An 11449-nucleotide genomic window follows, 5' to 3' on the forward strand; every position below is an offset into this window, starting at 1 on the left:
CGACTAGCTGGGAGTCACCCCGGACATCGAGACATTGATGCCCAACTCGACGGCGATGCGCAAGCCATTGATGAGAGCATCATATTCGACCACATTGTTGGAGGAGGGGAATGGAGGTGAACCATGTACCTCATGTGTACCTTGAGGGGTGACACGAAGACTAGCCCCACATTGGTGCCTTTCTTCATCAGCGATCCATCAAAGTACATTGTCCAGTACTCTTGGTCGATGACCACTGGTGGCATTTGGACCTCGGTCCACTCTGCCACAAAATCAGCCAGTACTTGGGATTTGATGGCCGTTCGGGAGGCATATGAAATGCCCTGACCCATCAGCTCAAGTGCCCACTTCACGATTCTTCCCGTGATATCCTGGTTTTGAACGACCTCGCTGAGGGGTAATAATGTCACAACTGCCACTGGATGAGACTCCAAGTAGTGGCGTAGCTTCCTCCTAGCGATGAGGATGGCATACAAGAGCTTTTGGATTTGGGGGTAGTGGGTCTTAGAGTTGGATAGGACCTCGCTAATGAAGTACATAGGGCATTGTACTTTGAGGGCGTGCCCCTCTTCTTCTCGCTCCATGACTATGGCGGTGCTAACCACCTGCATGGTGTCCGCAACGTAGAGCAGAAGGGGTTCTCCATCGGTAGGAGGAACTAGGATCGGAGCCTTTGTCAGAAGCTGCTTGATCATGTCAAGTGCCTCCTAGGCCTCGGACATCCATTTGAAGTGGCCGGCCTTCTTCAGAAGTCAATTAAGGGGGAGACCTCATTTATTGAGGCAGGAGATGAAGCGGCTGAGCATGGTGAGGCATCCTCTAACTCGCTGTACCCCCTTCATATTCTGAATTGGGCCCATCCTCATGATGGTTGAGATCTTCTCTGAGTTGGCTTCGATGCCATGCTCAGAGACGATGAAACCAAGCAGCATGCCCCTCGGGACCCCCAAAAACGCACTTTTCAAGATTGAGTTTGATGCCGTTTGCTCAAGATCAGCTACAAGGTGGTTAGCCCATTTGGACTTGACCATGATGTCATCAATGTAGGCCTCAATGGTCCACCCAATGAGATCCCCAAAACACTTGAGCATACAACGTTGGTACGTAGCCCCAGTGTTCTTCAAACCGAACAGCATTGTGACGTAGCAGAATGATCCGAAGGGGGTGATGAAAGATGACACGAGCTGGTCGGACTCTTTCATCGCGATTTGATGGTATTTGGAGTACGCATCAAGGAAGCAGAGGGTTTCACACCTTGAGGTAGAGTCGACTATTTGGTCTATGCATGGCAAAGGAAATGAATCCTTTGGGCACACCTTGTTGAGACCCTTGTAGTCAACACACATCCTCCATTTCCCACTCTTCTTTCATACAAGAACGAGATTGTCTAACCACTCTGGGTGGTACACTTCCTTGATGAATCTAGCCGCCAAAAGCTTTGCGATCTCCTCATCGATGGTCCTACATTTCCCCTCGTTGAAGCATCATAGGCGTTGCTTCACTGGCTTGGAGCCTGGGTGGATTTTCAAGGCGTGCTTGGTGACTTCCCTCGAAATGCCTGGCATATCCGAGGGTTTCCATGCGAAGATATCTTTGTTGGCACGGAGGAAGTCGACGAGCGTGCTTTCCTATTTGGAGGGAAGCACGGTGCCAATGCGTGCCACCTTGCCCTCGGGGCTACCAGGGTCTATGAGGACTTCCTTCGAGCCTTCCGCTGGTTCAAAAGACCCGGTCGACCGCTTGGGGTTGGGTGCTTCTTCGGTGACCTCCTTCCTGATGGTTGTGAGCTTTCTAGAGGCGACGATTGCTACGACATGATCACAGCACTTGACCTCACACTCGTAGGCGCGCTGGAAGGAGGTGTCGATAGTGATGACCCTACCTAGGCCCGACATCTTCAGCTTGAGGTAGGTGTAGTTGAGGACGACCATGAACTTCGCGTAGCATGGTCACCCTAGGATGGCATGGTAGGTTCCATGGAATCCAACCACTTCGAAGGTGAGGGTCTCCGTCCTGTAAATGGGCAGACCCTCGAAGGTGATGGGCAGATCGATTTGCCCAAGCAGCATGGCATGCTTTCTAGGCACAATACCATGGAAAGGCGCTCCGGTTGGCCGGATGCACGCTCGGTCAACACCCATAGCGTCGAGCGTCTCAGCATACATGATGTTGAGGCCGCTACCTCCATCCATCAGTACCTTGGTAAGTCGCTTCGTGCCAATGATCGGGTTGACGACGAGCGGGTATCTCCCTGGTTGTGGGATGCTCCCCGGGTGGTTGGTCCAATCGAAGGTTATGGTGGACTCCGACCACTGAAGGAAGGTAGGCATGGTTGGTTCGATCGTATAGACCTCACGGCGCGTGACTTTCTGGCGGCGCTTGGAGTCGCAGGCTACCGACCCTCCGAAGATCATGAGGTAGCCATCCGGCATCAAAAAGTTGTTGTCCTTCCCCTCGACGTCGTCTGTGGCTAGGTCAGGGTCCCCCCCCCACACTACCCCTTGTTGGAGCCTATGGACAGGAACCGCCTCATGAGGCCGCAAGCCTTGTACAGGTGCTTGATGGGGAAGGCATGGTTCGGACATGGCCCTTCGAGCAGCTTCTTGAAGTGGTTCGGGGAACCCTCCGGGGGCTTCTGACCCCCCTTACGGTCGACGGCGGCCACGAGCAAGCCCTCATGCCGCTGCTTGCTCTTCTTCTTGGCGGGATGGGTGGAGGCACCTTCGCCGGTGTCCCTATCCTGCTTCGCCTTGCCCTTGAGACGGTTGAAGATCGCTCTGACCGCCTCCTTGTCCGAGGCATGGCTGGTGGCAATGTTAAGGAGATCCTTGGTGGTTGGTGGGCCCTTGCGTCATAGCTTGTGAACTAAGGACTCGCATGTGGTCCCAGACAGGAAGGCCCCTATGACATCGGCGTTGGCAACATTGGGCAACTCGTTGCATTGCCGGGAGAAGCGCTGGATGTACCCATGAAGGGTTTCTCTAGCCTTCTGCTAGCAGTTCTTTAGATCCTAGGGGTTCCTAGGATGCTTGTACGTGCCCTAGAAGTTACCCATGAAGATTTCCTTTAGATCCACCCAATTTCAGATTCTATCGGACGGAAGGTGCTCCAACCATGTCTGTGCCGAATCGGCCAGGTACAATGGAAGGTTGCGGATAATGAAATCATCATTATCCACCACACCGGCTTGGTAGGCAAGCTGGTAGTCCTTGAACCATAGTCCGGGGTTTGTTTCCCCAGAGTATTTCGGGATGTTAGTTGGTGGTTGGTACCTTGGTGGGAAGGTGGCATTGAGGATATGTCGGACGAAGGCTTGAGGTCCCGACAGACCGAGGCTTAGGCTTCGATCCTCGCTGTTGTTGTAGCATCTGCCATGGCGAGGGTGGTAGCTGCGGCTAGCCCCCTCTCCCGCATCATCACGGGTGTGCCTACAGGCATCAAGGGTGTCGCATGTGTCACAATTGCGGCTGAGGCGCTCGCGCCCCGAAACCATGATGTGTGGCCTGATACCCTGCGACGCCTGGTGGATGGATGCCTCCTTGTTGAGTTGTGCTGAGGGAGTACATTGGCTGGTGTTGAGCTCGCATCGTCGAGATAGCGAGCTCTCGGCCTGTTGCGTAGTTGCACGCTTGAGCAGTGTGCAAATCTCTCAGTGGGTCCATTGATCCTCGGATGTCGAAGGCCCCAGAAGTCCACGGAGCAAAGCAGCTGTAGCGGTGATGTTCTGGCTTGCTTGGGCGAAGCGTGGGAGGGCTTGATCATCCTCGATGATCCTTTGGTTCACATCGCGGGCCAGGGCGGGCGTGCGCCCCCCGTCTTTGTGGCGCTCGATCTCGCGATTGAGCTCCGCACGTTCCTACTCGAGGTGGAGTCACGCTTCCTTGAGCTCTAGGTGTCGGGCCTTCAGCTGCTCCACTCATAGGCGGGGCGGGGCTCCTGCATCCTCCTCGACCTCATCGTCGAGGTCATTCATCGGGGTAGCCTCCTCCTCGTGGATGCTTTTGATGTGTCCCTCAGGGGTACCTATCATGAAGCATTCATGAGAGGGGTGATGGCTCCCTCTGCTGGAGTCAGAGCCAGAGGGCAACCCCAGCTCCTCTGTGAGGAGGTCGTGCAAGGATTTTGCATCGTGTTCGATCACCCCCACAAACTCGTCGTTCGCGGGGGATGGAGTCATGCGTTGCGCCACTAGGTGGCCAACGGTCTCTGCGACATTGTGGAGACCAAACGGGAGCACCACCGGGGCGCTCCGGATGAGGTATTTCGGGGAGAGCGGTTCTCCCCCGGTGAGCTATACCATGACATTGGTGAACGAGAAGGTGAGGTGGCACCGGTCTTCTCGGGATGGTCGGGGTCCTAGGAAGGCGCCGAGCTAGCACTCCAACCTCCCATAGTCGAAGTCGAGAGGCTGGTCGCTCCTGGGGGCACGGGCCTCCGGTGCGTGCTGCCGCAGCTCCTCCAGCGCCTTGGCGATTGCGTTGAGGCCGATGAAGGGGTGTGGTCGGATCATGGTAGGAGCCATCGCCAACTCTCCCTCCATCGTGATGATGAAGTCGAGGTCCCCGAAGCGCACGTGCGCACCTGGGACCCAGCTGATGTTGTGATTGGCCATCCGAAGCCTGATGTTGATGTCAAGACGCACAAAGGCCCCTACCTAGCGTGCCAACTGTCGGTGTTTCGAGTAAACACCAACAAGTAAATTTGTATTATTGCGCGTCTGGCCCAGATGGTGTGCTAAAAGGGACATAAGGTTTATAGTGGTTCGAGTAGAATGTCCCTACGTCTAGTTCGATGCTGCTGCTTGTATTATTAGCATTGAAAAGTTCGTAGTAGGGGTTACAAATAAGCGAGAGAGGGACATGTCCCAAGTCTCTGATGGAAAGATCGAATGGGTGCTAAGAGCTCGGTCGCTGCTCAGCTACGTGTTTGAGGTTCGATACTAGTGGTTCTTCTGTGATGCGGTGTGATGTGGTCAAACGATCCCCTTAGTGGGGTGCCGTGCTTTCCCTTTTATAGGCCAAGGGAAAGCACGGATTACAACTGACAAGGGGAGGAGAACCAGAGAGAGAGAGAGAGAGAGAGAGAGAGAGAGAGAGTGAGTGGAGAGTCCTCGTGTGCTCAACAGTCTTGTTATCCGCGTTGTCGGGTACAAGACGGTCATCGGCGCCCACAATACTGTTTATGTTAGACGCATGTGGCTGGCTTTATCGTGTTTGCCTGGTATGGCAAATGACGGCGCCCACAACACTGTATGACAAATGTCAGTGCCCACAACACTGTTTAGGTTCTGACATGTCTGGAAGGTTGCAAAGCACCCTTCTGGCATGGCCTGGTGGTACTGTCCTGTAGATGTACAGGGTACGGTCCTCGATATTGCGGTTGACTTGAGCGCCTTGCCTTATCTACTCCGCCTGATTCTTGGGTCCTCACCGAGCCGCCTGTTTCGTTGGGAGCCGTGCCCGAGGGATCCGGCGAGGCGGAGCCAACCCTCAGACATCGGGCGAGGCGGAGCCATCCTTCAGGAGTTTGGCCAAGGCGGAGCCAACCCTCAGACGTTGGGCGAGGCGGAGCCAACCCTCGGTTGTCGGGCGAGGCGGAGCCATCCCTTAGATGTCGGGCGAGGCGGAGGCATCCCTCGAGAGTCAGGTGAGGCGGAGGCGGAGCCAACCCTCAGGGGTTGGGCGAGGCGAAGCCATCCCTTAGATGTCGAGCGAGGCGGAGCCAACCCTCGGGGGTCGGGCGAGGCAGAGCCCAGCAAAAGGTGTAGTCGTGCTCTCGACCGCACGGATGACTCAATGTTGATGATCATTAGCTCCTCCTCTTAGGGTACCCTAGTATTGGTCCCCGACAAATGACATGCTTTTTCTACAATAGATTGTTCATAAGTGATAGGAATATGAGCCTCACATATGTATGTACGTACGTTCTTTCTGAGCCGAAGAGTGCCTCTGCTGCGACTCTCGTCGGCTTTATGATGTGTGCGCTTATCAGTTATATCTCATACTCAAGAGAATCCAATAGTCGATGAAGTCATCAACATGCAAGGGACTGATGACAATGCCCAGATCCACGAACAAAGTCAACAAGGAAAGAGATCCACGTCTGATTATATTCAAGAAGGAGGAGAGGGCTTGTCTCTGCCCATGGCCCTGGCCATGACGTTGTTTGTTATTTTGTCCTGCGCCTTCGCTTCTCTTGCTTACATGCACATACGTCATGCATTACCACATACGATTTCTGAATAAACAATTCAGATTTGCCTCTCTTGCTCAGTGGTCTCCAAACTTGGCTAGCATCTACGAAATCTTGGTGTGCCCCATCGGCTCGAGGATAGGTGAGTCATCGGCTTGAAGCCGATGGAGATGAGAAAGCAAGTCCTTTCCTTTCATTACATAGCTATAAGGTAAATACTTGGATTTTCATTTGTAAATTCCCTTGCTGCCGAAACTCTTCAGAGATAGAAGCATCCTTTCGTCACAACTAGCAAACAGGCGCCAACTGGGACCTCAGAAAAACTGCCGCTTTCTTGCAAATCTGCACTTTATACGTTGTGCCTTGAGGTTAGCAGATGATTCAACTTTAGGACAGCCGATTTCCATGAGTCTGAATGAATTATAATATTTATTAATCTAATTTCACCTGTTCGCTGCTCTCTGCTTGATGTGGAAGCAAGGAACCATGAAAGGCCCCATCGGCTTGACACCTTGATTATCCTTGTGAGCTTAACTCCTTCGTCATGAGCTTGGACACTGGGAATGTGATTTTCACTGCTCAAAACTGTTCAGCCGATGGTGGGGTAACTAGAAAAAGTATCCCTTCAGCCTATCGGCTATTTACTATTGTCAGCAACTCCCATTGATTATGTCCTACTATTAACTCAACCCAACCTCGTTATCAATACTTCTGTCTTAGCGTTGGCAAAATCCAATTGATTGTAGTAGCATAACCAATACCCACAACAAAAGCAATCTCATCAGCTCATATAGAGGTTGCTCCATCAGTTCATCACCATGGGGTACATATGTGACTTTCAGATGAATGATGGTAAAGCCGATCGATTTACCTTACTAGGCGCTCTGGTTGTATCCATCGGCTGTAGGCTGTAATCAAGACATCCGTCACCATCCACGCTAGCTGCTGTTTGCCGAGATTTTCAGTAACTCGCTGCGCCATGTCGGACATGCAGGCAGACACGCAAGCTTGTAAATATGGAACTCTTAGTCTTATCGTGTAGCGTACATATTTGGGCACCCGCTGCGAATCGACCTGACTTCTTCTATTTATTTTGAAATCGGTCATTATAAGCCAAGCTTTGCCTGGACGTAGCTTGACATCAGTGATGACTTCTATAAGAGCTTCTCTTTATATTTTATCCTTTTTTCCCTTTACTTCTTGTATTCTTCTGTAGGCACCAGTATTCGCAGCAGAACCTTCAATTGCCTTCTACGAGATGACGAGCACAACTTTATAGTCAAACGTTACGACAGATTTATGCGTGCAAAGCTCAGTAAATGCAATCGGCCTTAGGGCCTGATTCGTCGTTAATTTTCTAGGCCAACTGAGGCGTCTGGTATAAGGTATTGAATCTCCCTGAGCCGGCCATTGTATAACCTACTGAGTAACCACTGAGGTTGGCTGCGGGACTGAATATACCTGGGTTTGTCTAGGAGGAGGCTGAGTTGTCTGTGTGACAAGGGCACCTGGTGACTGATGTGATGGTGGCTGCCCCCTGTCACCTGACCATGCCCCCTGCTGTTTGCAGAACTTGACGTTGCCCCCCCCCCCTGCTGTTTGCTGAACTGGAAGATCTTGAACTTCCTCCCGGAAGCTGCTGCGTGGGTGGCTGCTAAAACTGTCCACCATTCGGCCGCTGACTAGAATTAGGCACACTACTCTCAACAGCCGAAGGACTATAGCTATTGAAATATGATGGCCCAACTTGATCGTGCTCCATAAAAGACTTCTTTCATAAGGTTACCTATTTGAATTGACCAATACTTGATTGTGATTTGTGAAAGCTTCATGAACAGTTTTGTGGACTAACTAGGCAGCAACTTGGGCTTCCGCTTCTTCACTAAGATCATTCGGTCCATGCAGGAGAACTCTTGGCAATGGAATTTTCTGAACAACCGAGTCACACGTCTTACTGTAGGACAACAAACACTTCTCACGGAATTCTTCTGCCGCCTTAGTGATGAGCGTCTGGTGATCTTCCAGTAGTTCTTCGAAATTGACTTTGAGGATCGCTTCGTTGTTTATATTGATGATTGTTGTCCACTGCTAAAGTACCTTGGCTAGTGGCAGCTCTACCTGAGCCAGCCAAGTCGTGTCTGCCAGGCTAGATGGCTCCATCACCTGATGCATCAGCAAAAGTGGAAACTAAGTCAATACTGGCTCCCCAGCCGATCTTCTCTGAGTCGATTTGAAGGAGCGGCCGATGCTTTTGCCTGCAAGTCCGAACATAATATTGCTAATCCTCATTTGCTCGGCCATGTTACAAGATCTTCCTGATTCCAGTATGAGGATAACTTCCTTTCTTATTGACTGGGTCAATTAATTAATATCTTTTTACATCTCAAATATTCCTTCCTCCCAACCATGAAGTAAGCAAGATAATCCGAGCTTCCATCTTTAATCACGACCGAGTTCTTCTCCACAAGATGCTGGTGTATATTGCTCTTCTGGCTTAAGGATAATAGTCTACTTTTCAATGGTCTCCTTTCTCGTGTCAACCTTCTCCATGATTAGCTTGGCATCAAATCTATCTGAATAACATGTAGCCGATAGACATATTTCATCGGCTTTTAGCGTCAATGTTATAATTTGATCTTCAATTGCCATCAGAATGCCAAATCCACCTCCAAAGAATAATTAATATTCCCTTTTAAATAACGATGAAGTGTATTGTAGCTGGACTGACTCAATATTGATGAGAAGATCGAACCGAAACAATGTCAACACTAGTTGGTCTGATCAAATCAAAACATTACCGGTAGCTGACAAGCCGACACATCAAGAGGACATATTGAGAACATGCTTTGACAGCTCCGGCATGAGTCATCGGCTAACTATTCCATTGGTCCATCTGTCAAGACTTCAATATATCAGCTACTTCACAATAAACTAACTCCATCACAACTTGATGTAATAAAATATTTTAATAGCTGATATTCCTTCAATCAGCCGATATACTAATGTCTTTCAATAGCCAATAATATAATAATGTTTTTAAAATAGCCGATACACTTTCCACCAATGTCGTCACTCTTCACGTACTCATTGGCTCCAACTGAATCATCAATGGTCATCGGCTGTGTCAGTCCTCGTCGGCTTCATGGTCTGGCCTTGCCGATCAGCTGATGGCTGTCTTGTAGACAATATATGAATATTTTCATTGCCTATTGATGACTCAGACTCTGACGTCCGTGGCAGCCTTTCCGTACTGCTCCTGATTAGCCTAAAATTATTGCAATGTGGTTTCCTGATTCATGCAACCTTGCAGCTGCCCATCAAATGTGAATCTTCCTGCCACATGACATTACCATTCCTTCTTGCAAGAGAATCTTCTAGAAGCTCCTTTTCTTTCGGATTGTATCAAATTCTCATGTGTACTTTTAATTGCACTGGCCGACAAACCATCTCTCGCATCTATGCTATTAACCGGCTCCTTTTTAAAATCTGATTGCAACATGGAAATCGGCCTTTTGTGGCTGCATCGGCTTGTCGAGCAAGGCTTCGTACCTCAACCGATTCCTCTTTCAAGATAGCCGATCTCCATCGGCAAACTTCCATAAAGATCACTTCTATAATCTCTCCACCGCTTGCCCAATGAAGGATTCCATCTAGGAGTTTCTCCAATACGTGCCTGAGTACTTCCATATTGTATCGTACATGTGAAAGCTCAAATTATTGGCTAGACAACCGAAGTATATGAAAGTAAGCTCATAACATGCAAGCAATCAACCATTAAGTACATAGGTCCATAAACCTATCAAATCCATCCTATTATCTCTAACAGTGGAGGTCGACCGGATCGATGGCAACCATAATAAAGATAACAGATTAAACCTTTAAAAAATACGAGTCTATTCATACTTGACAGAATCATTAAAACATGTTATGACCGTGAAAGCGCGGACGATCTACTAAATAGCCGATGCAAATATAACATGCAATCAGAGGCTATGTTTGACCATAAGTAGAACTTGTCAATTGATAATTTCCGATCTATAGTGCTAATAGTGGGGGTCGACCGGATCGATGGCAGCCATAATAGCAGTTCTGGACCAGATTTCATCAACTAACAAGCTTACTTAAGATCAAACACGCCTTGACCACATGCTATCTTCAATCAAGATTGGACTAAAATGACTAATTTAGCCAAAACCATCATCAAAGTAAGATCTAAACAAGATAGAGCAACGAGACGATGATCTGATGAGATATAATGCCGATCCGTTTCAATCTTAATCGGGTAAGGGGTGATGTTGTTACAAATAGTAAAGATACAAATTATAACAAGATCGATAACTAATCCGTATCAAAATGTGTACGAGGTCGGTTGGACCGATGCAGCCTTACAAATTTTAATAAGAGTCGATAAGTGACTTGAATTAGGGATTGTACGAGGTCGTCTGGACCGATGCAGCCTTACAATCACTGGGAAAAGTGGATAACTAACTTATACAAAGCTTAGAAGAGGTCGGCCGAACCGATGCAGCCTTATAAACAAAGTATACGTCGTGACGGTACTCACAAACAAATTAGAGGTCAGCCGAACCGATGCAGCCCTGCTTGCCCGAAAAACTCACCAAAATCTACTTTACTACTACTCCTAAGGGTGGTGTAAGCCGAAAAGTAAAGGTAACTGGTTTGATCGATCGATAAGAGATCGATGATACAATAACCGGGGGTATATATTTATACCCTGGGCTAATAAGAGTCCTAAAGGGACTTTTCTAACCAGACATATCTAAATAAAGGAAAATAGTGAGGTACAATGGTTCTGCTTGCGTGCAGATCAATCTCTTGGATTTTCGTCTCGTTGGCAACTACGTCAACACAAGTCCAAGCAACAAATAACCATATTTGATTTGCCTTCTTTTCCTCCTCACGTGAGCAAACAACCCTGTAGCATCTGGACTTCTCGGACATGCCAGGCTTGCTTCGTATCCTCTCCGATTAGCAATCAAATGATTTTCCTTTTCCTTCAGGCTCGGACTTCCCTTTTCAATTGATGAATACGTTGGACTCCTTCCCAGGCTGGCTTGTACACAACCGATTTATTGCACAGCTTGGTGTATCTCAAGCGCATGAAACTAGCAAGTATATGTCATGCTCGAATAATAAAATATTTTAGCCTTGATGCTAATCTTGTTGGATAATGAATATTTCCATCTTCTTTTCCTTCCAATGCATCACACCGTTCCCAAGCTGGAAACATACGTGG

The 11449-nt window shown here is 49.0% G+C and overlaps 1 protein-coding gene across 1 annotated transcript; it reads right to left on the bottom strand.

Moving 5' to 3' along the window:
- Positions 1–1628: 1628 nt before the first annotated feature.
- Positions 1629–1931, bottom strand: LOC136543882 (uncharacterized). Its single transcript, XM_066536213.1, has one exon. It carries the CDS (start codon positions 1929–1931, stop codon positions 1629–1631), a length of 303 nt encoding a protein of 100 aa, XP_066392310.1.
- Between the last annotated feature and the right edge of the window lie 9518 nt (positions 1932–11449).

This window comes from Miscanthus floridulus, chromosome 3, assembly GCF_019320115.1.
Source record: "Miscanthus floridulus cultivar M001 chromosome 3, ASM1932011v1, whole genome shotgun sequence".
NCBI classification, from domain to species: domain Eukaryota; kingdom Viridiplantae; phylum Streptophyta; class Magnoliopsida; order Poales; family Poaceae; genus Miscanthus; species Miscanthus floridulus.